General features: G+C 44.0%; 1 protein-coding gene across 4 annotated transcripts in view; it reads right to left on the reverse strand.

The window, feature by feature from the left end:
• Positions 1–18,758, reverse strand: part of LOC140500165 (uncharacterized) — a 56,071-nt gene extending 37,313 nt beyond the window's left edge. Inside the window, exons 1-2 of one of the 4 annotated variants that reach the window (XM_072602496.1) lie at positions 18,275–18,444; positions 12,830–12,921 (exon numbers count right to left, since the gene is read on the reverse strand). In XM_072602496.1, the coding sequence (XP_072458597.1) occupies positions 12,830–12,862 (33 nt within the window). In that variant the 5' untranslated portion in view covers positions 12,863–12,921; positions 18,275–18,444. Of the gene's footprint in view, positions 1–12,829; positions 12,922–18,274 lie in introns of all 4 variants that reach the window. The other 3 variants (XM_072602497.1, XM_072602494.1, XM_072602498.1) reach the window with 3 other exon arrangements.
• Between the last annotated feature and the right edge of the window lie 407 nt (positions 18,759–19,165).

Here is a 19,165-nt window from a genome sequence, read left to right on the forward strand (position 1 = left end):
CACGCCTGCTACTGCCTCTCCTGAGCAGGGAGGCGACTGGCTCTGGAAAGTACAAGCAGTGCCTCTTGTGGGCTGAGGTAGGGTGGGGGCAGGGAGGCACAGAAGCTGGAACTAGCCCACACGGTGGTGGACGCTGACCACTTTATGTCTGTGCCAGTGCTGCAGGCTCCCACAAGAAATCAAATAAAATCTCTGGTGATTAGGAAGCGGCATCATTCTATAGCTTCAAAAGAAATCAAATATTGACTTTATTTTCAGTCCTTTGCTCTCTCTATACTCTCTTTCCTTTGTGATCTCCTTTATTACCACGACTTCAACTATTACCTCTATGCAGGTGACTCCTAAATCTCAGGCCCTGGTCTTTTCTTCACATCTACCTCTAATCCCTTTATAGAGATCACTGCATACTGGAAAGAACCTGGACCTGGAATTGGGGCCTAGGTACAAATTCAAATGTCAGTCACTATCTGAGTAACAGTGGGTACAAATCCTGACCTCTACAGACCTGAGGTCTCCCAATTACGCAATGGCCAGGGGAAGGGCTGTCTCAGAGGACACACAAGGTCTCTTCTGGCTCTGAATCATATCATCCTAAATCTGGCACCAACCCACACATTCTACCAGCACTTTGGGCCCAACACTTTCCCCAAAAGGACCTCATCTTCTTCCTTCTATACTTTGTTCCTAGGTCCCAACTTGCCAGTTGCATCATGTCCCTGCACATCCAATTCCTTGCCAAGTCTGGTCAGTTTTGCCCCTTCTGCATCCATCCATTCATTACTTTGCTACCACCCTAGTTCAGTCCTTCATTATCTCTCACCAGGAAGACTGCTGCCAAATGAATCCTGCTGCCCTATCCAACCCATCCTACACACAGCTGCCAGATATGTCTTCCTAAGGCACAGCTCTGATCTCATCCTTCTCCTGTTAAAAACAGTAAAGCCCAAAATTCCTCCGCATTCCGGGGCCTCAACAATCTGGCTTCAACCTGCCTGGCTGGCAGGCCTTATCTCACAGTCCTCTCCTTTAGACTGCATTCCAGTCAAACAAGACCACTTATCATTCCCTAAACTTGTCCCCACCCTTTCCGACCTGCAGGCCTTCACACTTTGCTTGCCCTCCCCCAACCTGGTAGAGTGGGAAGCTTTTTGGTCTAGCAAGGTCCATCTCAGGTGTCAGACATTTCTTAAGCAACTACTACATGCCAGACACCAAGCATACAAAGGGAAAACTAAAACTGCTCCTGCCTCAAGGGGACGGGAAGGGGAAAGTAGCAGGGACACATAAGCAAAGACAAAATACAAACAAAATACATTTCCTTTTGGGAGTGGAGGGAAGAACACTAACAACTTAAAATATCAGGAAAACTCTCCCGAGAAGAAGGTCCTGGGAATTTAGGCTGGAAGGAACCTTCAACACCTTAGGTTTTCTCACTAGCTGGGGAGGAAGGATGAATAAATGGAGCCCCCATCGAACACCAGCCACACAGCACAGCCCCCAGCTGATCTGGCAGGTATGTTGGGGCAGGCCAAGACACGTTTTTGTGATTGGTTCCTTCATGCATTTGTACAGGTAACAAGAATGCTTTTAGAGCCAGAGGCCTTCCTGAAGATGGCAAAGTTATGGTGGTGATAGCAATAACAACAATTCACATTTCTAGAGGACAAGTTTACAAAGTGTTGTCGTTACCATCATCTCCATAATGTACAAGGATTATTCCCACTCTACAGATGAGAAAGCTGAGGCTCTGAGATAAAACTGCACAGATGCTTTGTGCCAGAGTTGGCATTTAAAGGGGATGACTCCTGACCATAACTCCAGCACTTGTTCTACACAGCCTTTCAATCATTCCAGAAAGGGAAAGAGCAAGCAGGGGTGGGGCCTGTAGGTATTTCTATAATCTTCCAGGCTCCTAATGTTTCCTCACTGATTTACTCTAAAAACAGAAAAGGAAATGTTCTTATAGAAGGGATTTCTGGAAAAGCCACTATGTGTCAGAGATAAACCTTGAGCCTGGGTCTTTTAATATTTCTTGGGCCTGGAATCCCACTCAGTCTATAGGCTTTAGGGCAGGTCGCCCTATTCTTTATGTAGAAGCTCACATTCTTGAAATGAGGAAAGCCGATCCTGCTGCATACCTCCATCATGACCCTCACTATATCACTGTAAGGAGATTGCTGATCACTGTTTAATAACAATAAAAGCACAAATCGCTAAAGAGTTTTACAGTTTTCAAAGAGAACAGATTTCTGCTATTTAACTGGATTCCAATAAACACAAGAAGGCAAGTCAGGGTCCATTATTTGCATTTTACAGATAAGAAAATTGAGATCGAGAAGTAAAATGCCTGGTCCAATCAGTATTGAGATCTGGACTAGAACCAGGTATGCTGGTCACTTGGGCTCCACAATCTGGCACAATGGTTCCTTTCCAAGCTTATCTTCTACTACTCTTCTCCATGTGCATTATACCCCTGGGAAACCAGAAGACTGAATAGACTTATCTAGCACTCACCTTCAGTCTTTCCTCACGTTGTTTGTCATTCTAAGTACTCTCCCTTCCCTTTTGCATTTGCTGAATCCATATTTTGAAACCCAACTGAGATGTTCCCTGAGTCTATGCCTCATACTTCAGATGTTGTCTGTGTACAGTGGGACTATTACTACCTAATTCCATAAACCTACTCTTCTCAATACAATCTAATATCCTATTAACTTTTTACCCTGGTTCTGCCTCCTCACCATGGTTATCCCTTTCAGGCTCTGTCCTGGCTCCCCTTCTTTTCTTCCTCTATGCTATTTCTTTTGGTGATCTCATCAGCTCCATGGATTTATCTTTCAACTCTAAGTTGATGATTCTCAGATCTATTTATCCAGCCCTTACCTCTCTCCTGACCTCTGGTCTCACATCTTCAACTGTCTACTGGATTATTTCCAACTGGATGTCCCATACATACATTAAATTTAACATGTCCAAAACTGAACTCATTATCTTTCCGCTCAAGCTCTCCTTTCTTCCTAACTTTCTCATTAATGTCAATAGCACCAGTGGACATCTCCAGTCACCATGACCAATATCTTGCCATAGGACCCAGATGGCTCTGGAGGAGAAAGTGAAGCTGGTGGCTGCACAGCCCTCCTTCACTTAAATCCAATCCACTTACAAGTCATGGCATCACCTCCTTGATGTCACAGTCCTATTCAAGACTGAAGGACGAACCACAGCAAGAGCACCACCATCCTCAGAACTTAGGTATCATCCTCAACTCCTAGCTCAGTCATCCCCTACATTCAAGTTGTTGCCAAGTCCTGTCGATTCTACCTTTGTAACATCTCTTCTATATGGTGCAGGCCCTCATCACCTCATGCCTGGACTATTCCAATAGGCAAGTCTCCCCAGTTCAAGGTCAATCTCCACTCACCTGTCAAAGTGATCTTCCTAAAATGCTCTTCTGACCATCTGACCCCCTATTCAACAAACCCTAGTGGTTATCTATCATCTCCAAGAGCAAATGCAAAATCCTTTGGCATTCAAAGCCTTTCCTACTTTTCCAGTCTTCTTAACCTTACTCTCCCCTCCTCCTAGCACTCTGTGATTTGATCCAGTGACACTGGTCTCCTTGTTGTTTCTTAAACAAGACACTTTTTTTCAGGCATTTTCACTGGCTCACCTCCATTCCTGAAATGCTCTCCCTCCCTCATCTCTGCCTCCAGGCTTCCTTCAAGTCCCAGCTACAATCTCACCATCTATAAGTAGCCTTTCCCAATCCCCTATTCTACTAGCGTCTTCCTTCTGATGATTATCTCCAATTTATCTTTCATATAATCTTATGTATTTGCCTGCTGTCCCCCCTATTATACTAGTTGCTTCTTGTGATCAGGGACTACTTTTTGTCTATCTTTGTATCCGTAGTGCTTAGCAAAGTGCTTGGCACATAGGAGGTCATACATAAATGCTTTTTGAGGTTGGCTGCCACTGATCCCCAAGATCCTCCATGTCTTGTCATGTGTCCTGATACTTTCTCTGCTAGCCATGAAGTTAACAGGAACACAAGCCCTCCTTTACACATTGTGAATTTAAATTAGAACATGAGCCTAACATGGTATGTGGCACATAAAGTGTTTAATATAGGCCCTTCCATTCCATTCCACTGAGATCACAGTTGACTAAAACTCCCAGATCTTTTTCAGATTCACAGCTGAGGAGGGACCAAGAAGGGACAGAACTTTTGCTCAGAGTAGGTGGGACAATAATAACTGACAACTGAGAGAAAGCAGAGATGTTTGATGCTTATTTTGCTTCTGTTTTCTCTGCCAAGGAGAATGAATGACCTTTGCACTACCAACAACAGAATAAAAATGACTCATAGGGAGTTGGTGCCCAAGATAGGTAAGGCTTGTAGCAAAAGTTCCTACTTTTTCTTAATGAATTCAAGTTACTGAGGCCAGATGAACTACATTGTCAGGTTTTGTGGTAGATGTGATTAATGAACAACTGTGTTACTGAAAGATCATGGAAAGTAGGAGACATATACAAGAATGGAGAAGACATGTTCCAATTTCCAAAAATGGAGAAGAGACTAACTGTAAACTACAGGCCAGTGAGCTTGACTCTGATTCATGGGAAAATTCTAGAATGGATGATTGTAAAGGGATGTTGGGGAACATCTGGAAAAGGAAGTAGTGATTACGAAGAGCCAATAAAGGCTTCAACTAGAACAAGTCATAGCAGACTAATCTAACTGCCTTTTTTTGACAAGATCACTCAACTAGGAAAGGAAGGGAATGCTGTGGATATAGTATACCTAGATTTCCCCAAAACTTTTTATAAAAATGTAGTATTTTATATTATTTTTGTGGAGTAGAAGCCAAGAAATAGATTAGGATACAATTAGATAGATTCAGAAGTGACGGGATAACCAGACTGAAAGTGTAGTTAGCTATTAAGAGTTAAATGCTCTCTGGTGGAGTACCCCAGGGATCTGTGCTTAGCTCTGTGCTGTTTAACAGTTTTATCAATGACTTGGATAAAGTCACAAACTGTATGATCACCAAATTTGCAGATGACACAAAGATGGGAGGGATAACTGACACAACGGATGGCAGTCAGGCTGGGGCAATGGGCTGAATCTAATAAGATGAAATTCAATAAAAATCAATGTAAAATAAACTTCACAAGTATGAGAAGACATATTTAGTCAGTCAATGAACATTTATTAAGCTCCTACTATTTGCTAGACCCTGTGCTAAGCATCAGGGACACAAAGAAAGGTAAAAGACAGTTCCTACTCTTAAGCAGTTCGCAGTTTATATATGTATATATACATATACTTATAATAAATTTGGTATGACCATCAAAGGGAAAGCACTAGAATTAAAGGGAATAAAACCTTTTCTGGAGTATTGGGTTCATGTCTGGGGGCTGTGATTTAAGAACTGGGGATGTTTAGCATAAAAAAGATATGGGAGGAACACAAAAGCTGCCTTCAAGTATCTGAAAAACTGTCATAGAGAAGAGGGTTTGGATTTGTTCTATTTGGACCCAGAGGTCAATATAATATTTCATGTTGTTACTGTGGAGTACATGGAAAGATATAGATTAATTTAGAATACAATTAGAGGGATTCAGGGCTGATTGGACAACCATACTCAAAGTATAAGTAGCTGTCCATGGTTCATGAGTGGTCAAGCCAGGTGTGATGGTAGAAGTTGCAAAGAGACCAATTTGGACTCAATACCAGGAAAAACTTCCTTACAATTAGAACCATCCAAAAGGAGAATTGGCATCCTTGAGAAGTGGTAGCAAGTTCCCTCTCTCTGCAAGCATTCAAGCAGAGGCCTGATGGGTACTTGTTTGGAAGGTGATATATAGGTTAGACTAAAGGCCAGTGAGGTCCCTTCTGATCCTTAAATCCTGTGATTCTGTGCTGCCCAGTTTTCCACTCCTGCCCCCCATCTACTCTGACCTGTTCCTCCTCCATCTTTGTATATGGTACGGTTTGATATTTTATTTAACAGAAATAAAAACGTACAAAGCAGTATACTCCCCTTCTTGCCTCCTCAGGCTAGCATTTAGATGGGTGATTGACGGCTAGACAAACTTCTTTCTCTACAGTGACTTGATTCTTAGAGCAAACAATGCAAACAATCTCTACACAGATTACGATTTGTTGCACGTCAAGAGCATTACTTGCTCTCTGATGTGGTGTACCAAAAATTCCTGAATTAATTGGAAAGCATGTGTTGTGCCGTCTTAGTGCTTCCCTAAACAACACAGGGTACTAAGAGCTGGCCTCTTTTCTGCCTCTTGGTTTGTGGAAGTTTTTCTTGGTCTTGCTGGACATATCAATCCAGTTGGTTTCAGAAGAACTTTTTGGTTCTCTTTTTGACTATTTTCGGATTCACAGAGGATCTGAGAGCAGGCATGTTCCAACAAGGTAACAACCCCCTACCTGGGCAGTGTCAAGGAAAAAAATCTTCTGTCCCTATCTTTTAAAAAGGGTTAAGTCCTCTTTGTATTCACTTCAGTCAATTCCCCCTTTCTCTTCTTCAGCACTGTTTCTTTGGGTGTTTTCAAGATTTTAGTTTGAGTGCTTCCTGTCCCTCTAGGACTAACTTCCTGTATAGAATTTTAGTCTGCTGGATCCTCCTTATCCTTCTGGACCCTTTGAAATCTGTTCTCTCTAAATCCAGGGCACATGCCAACCCATTCCCAGCTTCCCTGTATCACAAAGACTAAGACAGAAGGGTCACTTCTAGAACTTCCCATCATTCCTACCTCAGTGGCCAGTTTTTCTGTGGGGATAAGGATCAGTTGCATAGTAAAATTTCCCCTTAAGTTTTTCCACCTTTGTATTCATTAACTTCAATAAACATTTATTGAGCAATAGAGATGTGAGAGAAAGACATCATTCCTAACCACAGTGAGTTTCATTCTACTGGGGTTGATAAACCATACGTGGATAAGAAAATACAACATATTTGTAACGTAATTTAAAAGAAGAAAGTCCTAATGACTGGGGGGAACCAAGACATAATCAGGTTTTGCTGGGAGGTGACACTTGAACTGTGCTTTGAAGGGAATGATCAACTAAGAGACGGCAGGGGACAAGACGAGAGTATGTTAATAAACCTAGGGAAACACTTGGACAAAGGCTGGGAGGCCAGTATGCTTGGAGTGGAGCACGCATGAACCAGCTAGGAAATATGCACTAAGTGTGGAAGATACAACAGAAGTGAAAACTGTTACTACTATAAGGAATTTACATTCTGTGGGGTGAGACAATATAACTATATGCAAATTTAACACAAGGTCAATTTGGTGCTATTGGGGAGAGGGTGATTGAAGGTGCAGGAATCAGGAAAAGTTTCATGTTGAAGGTGGCACCTGAGCAGTTTTGAAACGAACAAGAGAACCTAAGTTGCAGAAGTGAGGGGAGTGAATTCCAAGGATGGAGCAGCCCAGCCTAAAGGCAGAGACCCATTGAGTTCCATTTGTAAGGAGTCATGAGAAGGTCAGCTGGCTCAACTGTCAATCTCCATTTTAAGGAGGATACTCAAGCCAGCCACATCCTCATTCCTCTCCAAGCAGCACCCTTATGCCTTGGACTTTCTCTATGGTATCCCAGAAACCTCTTCACCCTAGAAACTCACTCAACCCTGCATTTCCCCCATCAGAAGCACCTCCCTCTTACTGGCTGGTTCTCTCAGAACCTCCATTTTATGAAGAATGCCCAGTCTAGCCACCTTCAGGCTGCAATCCCAACTCTTCAGATTTTCCTTGCAATGAACCTTCTGTCTTCTCCACCTCCTTGAGGGAAGGGACTGTCTTCCTTTCTCTCTTGTATCTGTACTCCCATCACTTAGCACAGTATTTGGCATGTTACTAAACACTTGTTGACTTGAATTAAGTGTGGGAAGGGAAGAAATATATAACACTGGAATGGTAGGTTAGGGCCAGATGGTGAAGGGTTTTTAAAGCCCTGAATTTTACTGAATAGGGCAGTGATATGGTCAGACTTGCATTCGATGAAAATCACTTTGTAGACGATGGACTGGAGAGAGGAAATGCTTAAGGTAAGGACATCAATTGAGAAGCTATTGCAATAGTCCAGATGAGAGGTCCTGAACACCTCAACCAGGATGGTGGCCATAAATACAGAACAGGTGTGGGAGATGTGGAGTGGAAGTAGAAATGCATGTTTGGACATTAGACTGAATATGTAGGAGAAGAGAAGAAATCAAGAATAATGCCAAAGCTATGAAAGGGCAAGGAAAGGATGGTGGTACTCCTCAACAGAAAAAAGAAGCTTAGAAGAGGAAAGGGAATGATGGTTGAGCTACTTATGGGTCACCAAGTTTGAAATATACAATAGTCAGTGGGCAATGCAAAATCATACTCAGGAGAGAGACTAGGATTGGATATATAGCCTTCAGAGTCATCTATGTAGAGATGGTAATTAAATTCCTGGGAACTAAAGAGGTCACTGAGTGAAGGGGCACAGACAGAGAATATTAGAGGGGCCTAGGACACAGTCCTGGGGAACATTCTACGCTTCGTAAAGGGGTATGAAAGGATGAACCAGCAAAGTGGAATGAGGATGAGTCACATTGGTAGGAGAAAAACCAAGAAAACAGTAGCATGCAAACTCAGAGAAGAGAAAGCATCCTGGAGAAGAGGGTGGTTAACCAAGTCAAATGCAACAGGGAAGTCAAGTAGAAAACTGAGAAAAAAAACATCAGATCCATCTTGGTAAATTTGGACAGAGTAGTCTTCAGCTGACTTGAGGTAAGTAGGCAGATTGCAAAGGGTTGAGAAATGAATGAGAGGAGAAGAAGTGGAAACAATGGGTGCAGACAACTTTTTCTAAGAGTTTAGCTGTAAAAAAGGAACGATGGAGGGAGGTGGTAGACAGGTGTAATGAGGATTTTTCAGGCAGAATGGAATATTTGTAGGCAGCAAGGAAGGAGACAGAAGACAGAGATTAAAGATTAGAGGAAAGACCTGGAAGAGAGGGGATGATGGTGGGAATAATCTGCTGAAGAAGGCAGGAGAGGAAAGGATCAAGAATAGAAGTAGAACACAAGAATAAAGTCCAAATGGGTACACAAGCTAGGTATAAAGATTGATACTATCAACAAATTAGTGGAGCAAGGAATAGTGTATTTATCACATTTATGAAGAAGGGAAGAATTTTTGACTAAAGAAAAGATTGAAAGCATTATGAAGTGCAAAATGGATAATTTTGATTACATTTAACTGAAAAGTTTTTGCACAACCAAATCTAATGCAACCAAGATTAGGAGGGGAAGCAGAAAACTGGGAAAGAATTGTTGCACCTAGTGTCTGTGATAAAGGCTTCATTTCTAAAATATATAGAGAACTGACTCAAATGTACAAGAATACAAGTCATTCCCCAACTGATAAACGATCAAAGGATATGAACAGTTTTCAGAGGAAGAAATTAAAGATATCTATTGTTATATGAAAAAAAGCTCTAAATCACCATTGACTAGACAGATGCAAATCAAAACAACTCTGAAATACATCACAGCTATCAGATTGGCTAACATGACAGAACAGGAAGATGATAAATGTTGGAGAAGATGTGAGAGAGTTGGAACACTAATTCATTGTTGGTGGAGCTGTGAGTTGATTCAACCATTCTGAGGGCAATGTGGAACTATGCCCAAAGGGCTACAAAAATGTGCATACCCTCTGACCCAGCAATACTGCTTCTAGGACTGTATCCCCAAGAGATCATAAAAATGGGAAAGGGTCCCACATGTACAAAAATATTTATAGCAGCAGTCTTTGTGGTGGCCCAAAACTGGAAATCAAGGGGATGCCCATCAATTGGGGAATGGCTGAATAAATTGTGGTATATGAATGTAATAGAATATTACTGCACCATAAGAAATGATGAACAAGAAGACTTCAGAGGGGCCTGGAAAGATTTATATGATCTGATGCTGAGCAAAAGGAGCAAAACCAGGAGAACTTTGTACACAGCAACAACCACAGTGTGCGAGGACTTTTTCTGGTAGACTTAGAACTTCATTGCAATGCAAAGAATTAAAAAATTCCCAATGGTCTTTTAAGGTAAAATGCCTTCCACATCCAGAGAAAGAACTATGGAATTCAATTGCAGATTGTAGCAGATCATTTTCTTTTGAATTACGTTTTGGTTTGTTATGTGATTTCTCCCATTCATTTTAACTCTTCTATACAACATGAATATGGTGAAAATGTATTTAATAGGAATGGACGTGTAGAACCTATATAAAATTGTATGCCATCTCGGGGAGGGAGGGGAGAGGTGGGGAGAGGAGGGGAGAGGTGAGGGGGGAGGGAGAGAAAAAAAAATCTAGGTTGTGTGGCAGTGATTGTGGAACACTGAAAATAAACAAAAGAATAGAAGTAGAGAAGTTTGTACTGGTGAGGAGAAGAGTCACCTCCTCATCAGAGACTAAAGAAGAGAGTGAGGGAAGACTGGTAAGACGTTTTGAGGTATATGAAAGGGAAAAGAGGGACAAATGGTCTCTATTTTCTCAGTAAAGAATAAGGTGAGATTTTTACCTCATTATAAGGTAAGGACCTCATAAGCTAAGAATGGGTATGGTATGGTTGGAAATTTTTGTGGGGAGCAGGATAAAGAATAAATTTGGGTATTGTAAAAAGATTTTCTTCCTGTGAGAACCTAGTTAAGGTAACACAGCAAAGCAGTATGAAATAATTCTGGAAAGGTGGGTGGGGACTAGCCTAAGGATTTTGCATTTTATCCTATAGAAAATATGGAACTACTGACAAATTTTTGGTAGGATAATGACATGGTCATACCTGAGTTTTACAAGTACCATCAGTAAGGCAAGTCAAAAACTTGTGACCTATTCCTTCCACAGAGAGCTTCATCAGATGTTCTGATCATTGAAGTCCCCCCACCTCTACTATGCCATGCTAGGCTAGGTTTGTGGTATTTCTTGAACTCATCTATTGCCTCCTTCTGTCCAGGTGGTCTGTAATACAGTCAAAAAACTATCCTGATTCCTGTCTCTGTTTCCATGCATCTTTATGTAAATGCCCTCCTCTATACTGCCCCATTCTGGTTCCTGACTGTCTCATTTTTTATGTTCCTCAAAGCCTAACAAAGAGTAGGTACTTAATAAAAGTTTATTGGTTAAGTATGCTTTGAATACACAAAGCTGACTCATCCTTCCTTTTACTTGTCCTGTTTCATTTGAATGAGATATACCCTTCATATTCTAGCCATGGGTCTCATCCAGTCAAGTCTTAGTAATATCCATGAGGTCAAACTTTCTCCTACTGGGATTTCTAGCTCATCATGTTCATACTTCTTGTTTACTGATCTGCTTAGGAAACCTATGACCCAAGTCTTCCTTTTTAGTGGAGTATAATAAAGGTCAGTATTCTGCACTATGCATGAGTATGGTGCTACACCTACCAAAGGGTTTCTATTACTACCACATCTGGTGTTTGTGCTGTTATCTTCAACTATCTCAGCCACTCCCCCACCCCCATTCATTCATTCATATATTAAGCATTTTTTAAGCACCTATATAGAGAAAACTGTGCCAGGCACTGAGATATAAAGTTTAGATAAGATACGGCCTTGTCCTCTTATGGGTTTACAATCTAGTCTGGGGGTAAGCTACAAACACAGGTAACTATAATCCATAACATTACATGGTAAATACTATGTGAAGTTTGTAGGAGAAGAATATTACCAATTAGGGGAAATCAAGGAAAGTTTCCTAGAAGAGATGACATTTCAGCTGGGCTTCAAATGATGGGTAGGAATTCACTCTACACCATAAATGTGCTTTTCCTATTTCATTTATTTACACAGAAAGAGAAGCATACAGAAATAACAAATAATATGTATAATAAATAATAAAATCAAGTTAATCAAAAAGATTTATAAAGTGGATTCTAGAATTCTATTCAGTTAAAAGAAGACTCAAAAAATTATTAAACTGTCCTAGCTAGTTAACATTTCCCTATCATTCCCTATAATCCCTATAATTTGGACCACAGTGGTCCAAAAGATATTATATCTTTCCTCCCAGAACCTCTTCTCCCCATTTCCTTCCCAATATGGGTTTGGGATATATTGTCCAGATGGTAATCTGGACAAAATTAATTAATTCTAGTTGAACCCAGGGTAACTCTATGCCTTCCAATCAGGAAGTCATGGACTGGTTTTTACTTCTCCAGATATACCACTTTTTATTCAGTGATTGTAGTGGAAATGTTATAAGCCTTTCCAGGCCTCTTCATGGAAATCAGGAGAACAAATTCCAACTACAAAATCTACAAGCTATGTGGCTGTGGCAGGTCAGTCTACTTCCGTGTGCCTCAGTTTGTTCACTGTTAAAAATGTGGCTAAGACTTCCACCATTAGTCCACAAAACAGTTCTGGGAAAAACACACCATAAACTTGAAAGCACGGAGAATAATAGTAATAATAAGAGCTAGTATAATATCTGGCTTTTAAGGTTTACAAATATCTCATATGACCCTGACAACAAACCTGGGAGGTAGGTGCTATTATCCCCAGTCTACATTTGAGGAAACTGAGGCAGATAGTGGTTAAGTGATTTACCTAGAGTCACCCAGCTAATAAGTGACTGAGGCAGGATTCAAACTCACATCTTCTTGACTCCAAGACCAGTAATTCTATCTTCTGTGCCATCTAACTGCCCTTAAGACTTTACAATGATCCCCTTTTTTACATTCTCAGGGAAAGGGGTAAAATATAAAAAAAAGAATGAAGTTCTAGAGAGGGGGGGTCTCAGGAAAAATAGCTCACCTGGGGCCTGACTGGCAGGAGCTCTGCTGCCATCGCCTGGTCTCCTGGGTTCCCCTCTGGGAGTCAGGGAGGAACCTGGTGAGTAGCCAGAGCTGAGAAAAGAGAAAGGCATATGTGGAAGACCAGTCCCGGCTTGTGGTTCCCCCTTGATGTCACTCTGGGATTCCCCAGTTCTCCTCTGGATCCTCCTCTCATCATCACAATGAACACTTAATGTGTCCGTGAAGGACTGTTAGCTGTTGCTAACTGTACATAAGGTACCAGAAACCCCATTCAGTCTCATCTCTTCCAGCAAACCCTGTTCTGATTGTTAAGTATATATTAGCAATCACAGAGATATAAAAGATTTACATGTCCCCTCTGAAAGACTTTTGAGACAAAGTAACCCTTTCTCCTGCAACTTTTCAAGCTTTATCCCTTCTTAACTGTTCACAACAGCAACCTCACTCCCTGTTTCTTTTCAAGGCTTGACTACTTCAGGAAGACTCCCCCAGCTCACCTCTGCCCATAGTGACAGCTCCCTGACTACTCTGCATGCACTTTAGGATATGTGTTCATTGTTTGGTTCTAACAAAGCTAAGGTCTACTCCTCCAACAAGGTGTCTCTCACAATTGTGTTAAAAATATATGATTATTTGTTAGATGCAACAAGAAAGAGGTAATTTGCTCAAAGATCTTCTGATTAGCATTACTGACTGTAGCAAAAAATAGGGATACATTTATGCTCTGGTGTTCACCACTGTTAAGTAATATATTCTACGCTATGACTCATTTAGAATGGGAAATCTCTGTACATGCTAAAGTTTTCCAAGTATTTGTTTGTAAATGACATTGCACTAGTTACCTAAGCCCTAGTTGGTTATTGGGCATCCTCAATGAGATCCACAGAAGCTGAAAAAAATCAACTGCACAATCTAGATAGGAAAAACTAAATGGATGAAAAATCTATATTGGTCTGATTATGATATGCAGATGGATGGAGAGGTTAATGATACAGTCTGGTAGTTCAGAAGGACAACAAGCATAGGAGACTGTGCAGCACACAATGATCTCAAGATGTTTTGTGGCATAAAACCTCATTAAAAAATATTCTTTTGAAGATAGGCATAGTGATCAAACAGAGTCAAGAAGACTTGGATTCAAGTTCTGCCTCTGACTGAATCAACCTCTCAGTGTCTATGGGCAATTCTCTAAGCCTGTCAACTGCAGAGCAGTTGCCAATTTATGTCACAGAACCGGCCTAAGATCTTTCAACGACACTGTAAGGCTGCACACCATGCAATAACAGTCTCTGAAGATTCAAAATTGTGGGTGACCCAAAGAAAAATGGTGAACATAAGGAGGGCTGCAGCATATTACCAAGGGTGAGATGTGACAAAAAGGGTATTGTCCATAAAATGCATGATCAAAAAGGAGGGAGGGGCAGTTATATAGAACAGCCTGAGGGCTGTGCTTAAACCCACAGAGTGTGTAAAAACCTCAAGGAAGGCCTTCAGCATACTTGACTGGCTCTAAGGATGACTTTAGTCATGCCACAGGACAGGCTGGGATCTGAATCAATAAAATGAGTACCTGAAGACCATGGAGCCATTAAAGTACACAGGACACACAACCCCCTCCCCCCCTCCCACACACACACCCTGCTCTCTAATCCATTCTTCCAATTCCTGAAAAGAAGGGCCCACATGTTCTTCCTCTGTGCCCTCCCATAAAGCCCTAGTACAAGCTGGACACTGAGAAAACTCAGTGAGCATCTGCAGGAGGGGGCTTTTAGGTCCAACTTCAGTTCGAGGCAATAAGAACAACGCATGGAGTTGGAAGGGCTATTTGAGGTCATCTCATCCAATTCATACCCAAATAAATGCTTGGTATCTATTCTACTTTGTGTTTGCAGATCAAGGATTAAAATCACCAAAAAAAAAGTGGACTTTTTGCACAGGCAAAAATGGATCTGCAATCTTCTCAGAGCAACTTTATGGAGTACAGGGAGAAGGTCATATGTTTTCTAAATTCCTTGGAACATGAATAGCTGTTTTAAAATCTGTATTGAAATTGAGTGGGAAAATCAGTCACCTCACTAGATTTCTGATACAGATTACCTGAATTCCTCAGAGAACGGAAATCATATCAATGGGAATTTGACATATGGAGACCTAGCACACACAAAATGCATATTCTTGGATGACACATGAAACAGAAACATGAATTTAATTCATCATCAATTAGTTTGCCTTCAAACCCCTTTCTCAGATTTTAACTGGCTGAATCTAAGTTGAAAAAGGCTATTTGACTCTGCATTCTTTGCATAACCAGATCACTACTGTAATGATCCAAAAAGTAGCACCTCCAAGTTCTGAGGGATGAGAAATGGTTTTTAAAAAATGACATGGGACCCATGGGAGAATTTAATTGTAATTCTATCTCCTCAGTCTAAACCTGATGGACTTAAGCTCTTATAGTAATCCTTCCACAGAGACAACAGAGGCAAGTGGAAAAGAATCTGTCACCAAGAATCAGGAAACCTGAGCTTTACTACTTACATCCATTTATTCTCCATGGGACTGTGGGAACAGCACTTTCTCTAAGCCTCAGTTTCTTTATCTATTCAATGGGGCCAATTATCCCTTCAAAGACCTGTTGTAAAGCTCAACAGAAAATGGACAGAAAGGCATAACGTGCAGTTTACAGACATGAGATGTTATCATTAATGGAAAAACCTGTATTTTTAGTTCTGGCTAATTAATTTAGTTGTTGCACCATGATTCATATTAAGCTTGGATAGTTCTCACATAAGCACCATCATATTTCTCATACAGAAAGGCACCTGAAGCTCAAGACTTGGAGAAAGGAACTAAATCATAGGGTTCTGCCAAGAGGGCAGAAATGTTGTCCAGATCCCTTTTTCTGGCCAAGTATCTAGTAGCAGTCCTTCCCTCCCTACACACACAGCAAGCAAAATGTAAAGAGTTGGAACTGGAAGAAGATCACTTGGCATAAATTCTTCAATTTACATGAGGAAACAGATCCAGCTAAGCAAACATCTAGTAACATCCCTTTGCCTCTAAAAGCAGCATTTGCTAAACCACAAATCAGGTAATAACTCTCACATACTGAACACAAGGCAGACATACAGAGTACCTCTATAAAGTTTTGACCCCAAAAACATAAGCTTAAAGCACCTCTAGGTACACCTAAATGAGTCCTAACAGCTAAGATACTCAGGAAATTTGTTTGACCTACATACTATGGAACAGAGCAACTGTATATGGAAGGTGTGCAGTTGTGATTGGATAGGTTTGAATGTGCCTGGTGTAGTGATTCTGTGTGTGTGGGAATGTAAGTACCTGTATAACATGCACAAATGTGTTTGTGTCTATGTGAACCCACTTGGGTCTGCCCCAAAATGTGTATCTCCACACAACTTCATATCCATCCATGCAAGAGTGCGTGTGTCTTGTCCTGGAACCCCTTTAATTTATTTTCTTTCTGGAACCCCTTTTAACAGAGCCAAAAAAAAATCCCTAAACCCTCAAACCCCAACCTGAAGCTGGACCTAAAAGCCCCGTCCTACAGATGCTCACTTGGTTCTGTCTTGTAGAAACACTTAGGGGGATGGAGAAATGAAAGAATGGAAGAGGGATGACATGGAGGGATGAAACTTCATGGAAGGAGAAAGAAACCTATAGAGGGAAAGGCTGAGGACACCTGAAGGGAGGAGGGGAAGTGAAGCAGTGCAAAAGAGGGTTAGGTAGAATCTAAGAGAGGAAGAGGGAGGAAGGAAGGGAATTGGCAGAGGGAGGAGAAGTTATGGAAGCTGGGGAAAGAGAGGACTGTAGGGGAGAGGATCCCATGCAGGGAAGAGAACTGGCAGGGGTGGAGGGAGAAAACAGAAATGAAGAGTGCTAGTAGGGGCACAAGGAAGAGAAGGGGACTGGAAAAAGGAGATCCAGTTCAGGACAAGGGAAGAAAGGGCTGGTAGGGGTGTGAGAGGGAAAGGGACCTCATGCAGGGGACAGAGCGAACTGGGAGAAGACTGTGAAGGGAACTGACATCTCAGAGGGCATTCCTGGCCTGGTAAAAGAAGAGGAAAGGGACTAGAAGAGAGTGGATCTCTGGAGGTTTGGGGGTTTAGGGAGAGGGGATACTTGGTACAATGGGGGAGAAAGGAAACTGGAGTTGGGGGGAGGGAAGAAGAGAAAAGGGGACAGTTGAGGAAGGGACCCCCTGCACTGGAGAGGGTTGGTTATGCCTTAAAAAGAGGGGATACCTGGAGGAGCAAACTTCTGTGTAGGTGAGGAGGTGAGTGTGAAGGGAAGGAAGAGGAAACTAGAAGGGAAAGGAAGGAATCTATGAAGGGGTGGGGCTAGAGGACCCAGTGCAGGGGAGGGGGCTGGAGAAGTGAGAGGAGAGGACTAGCTGGCCAAGGGGGTAGAAAAGGGGTTGGAAAGGGACCCTGTAAAAAGGAGACTAGTAAAGAGGGTAGGGAAGAGGGGGGATGGCTGGCAACGGCAAGAGTGGAGATCAATGCAGAAGGAAGGTGTGTGAAGGGGAAAAAAGAGGAAGTTAAGTGGGGAGGGTTATCTACGAAGGCTAATAAAGGGGAGGGAACTTGTGGGCATCGGGGAGAAGGGGGTCCCCGGAGGGGAAGAGAAAGGTGAGAATGAGAGACTGGGGGAGAGTCCTACAAGAGTGGACTGCCGGGGGAGAGAGGAGGGAGTCCTGCAGGGGAGGAGCCAGGAAGAGGGGACTCCATGTAAGGGATGGGGGCGGGCGGGGAGAAGAGGCTGGAGGGGACCTTGGGAAGGGAAGGAAGCAGAGGGGCCGATGGGGAAAAGAGAGGGGCTGTATGAGCAGAGGAAGGGGTCGGGAGTAATAAGAAGGGTGGAGAGCAGGAGAGAGTCAGTGGGGGCCACAAGGGAGGAGCCTAGGCAAAGGAGGGAGCTAGAAGAAGCGAGAAGGGGGGAACCCTAGGAGAGGGAGGCGGGTCGGGTCAGGGGGCGCTGCGGGTAGATAGGGGCTGGGGCGGGGAGAGCAGAGGAGGGGGTGCCGAGGCTGACAAGAGGAGACTCCGAGGACGAGAGAAAGGGGGCACCCCGGGCAATGGAGAAAAGGAAGGACCCTAAACAGGGGAGGGGACCAGTGAGAGAGACGAGCAGCCGCGGCAGGGGAGAGGGCCAACGGGGAGGAGAGCAGAGCCCGGACGGGCGAGAGGAAGGGGGGCTCTGGGCAGGGGCGAGAAGCGGGGACCGCAGGCAGGGGAGGGAGCCGATGGGGCGAGGAGGGAGCCGATGGGGCGAGGAGGGCCGCAGGCAAGGGAGAGAAGAGAAGAGGTGAGCGACGGGGGCAAGAGCCAGGACAGAAGGGGAGGGAATCTGGGCAGGAGACCTGTGGGGGGTCGGCAGGCAGGGGAGGGGACCCCGGACCCTCCCCGACTCTCCCCCTTACCCCTCCACGTCTGGGGCCGGCCAGGACTCACCCTCCGCTCCGGGGCCGCGACGGGGACCGGGGCGGTGGACGCAGACCGGCCCCACTGGACCCCGAACCGCCCCCACGGAGAGAGCCTGATCTCCCGGACCGGAAGTGTCGCCCCAGATTCCCGCCCCCCTTGGGGGAGCTGCCCAATCCTAGATCGGAATGCGCCTGGGGCCGCAATAGGCTGCAGGGAGGACTCCAAGTCTCGGTGGTCCGTCCGCCCGTCCTTGGCCGGGCCTGCGCAGAGCGCGGTGGGCGGGCCCTCGCCTCGACACGTGGCTATGTGAGGGGAGGCGGGGCTGTGAGTGCAGTTATGCGCTTTTAACGCCTTCTCTGAGGGGGTCGTAGCGACACCTAGTGTGACGAGCGGGATGTGGAGCCGCCCCACAGGGGCAGATCCTGAGCTGCGGCCCGAGGTAGAGGCCTCGGGAACACTGGTCATTCACCCGGGAAACACTGAAGTGCCCAGGGCGTGCAGCCTTAGCTGAGCTCCAGGACGCTGGCCCAGCTGGCCTCGCGGGAGCTCGTGGGTGCCCCCTTGGCCTTGCCCGCTGCCGGTACTGCATGAGATGCACGGCATCTCTTGAGCGTGCCCCTGCCATGTGAGGATGCCAAAAAAAAGTCTTTTCCTTAAGCTCACCATCTAATGGGGGTGGGGCAGTGGGGCGGCGGGAATCTCGGAGGGAAAATACGGAAATTAGGGCTGGGCAAAGATTCTTCGCCGGAGAAGCCGGGCTGGTGAGGGAGGAAGCGTTCGAGGCTTGGGGGAGAGCCAGCGAAGACGCTTCAGGAGCAGCTTGGCTCGGGCCCCTGAAGGGACGGGGAGGTGCTGAAGAATGTGAGGGGCTGGAAGGGCATGGGAGC

This window comes from Notamacropus eugenii, chromosome 4 (genome assembly GCF_028372415.1).
Source record: "Notamacropus eugenii isolate mMacEug1 chromosome 4, mMacEug1.pri_v2, whole genome shotgun sequence".
Classification (NCBI taxonomy): domain Eukaryota; kingdom Metazoa; phylum Chordata; class Mammalia; order Diprotodontia; family Macropodidae; genus Notamacropus; species Notamacropus eugenii.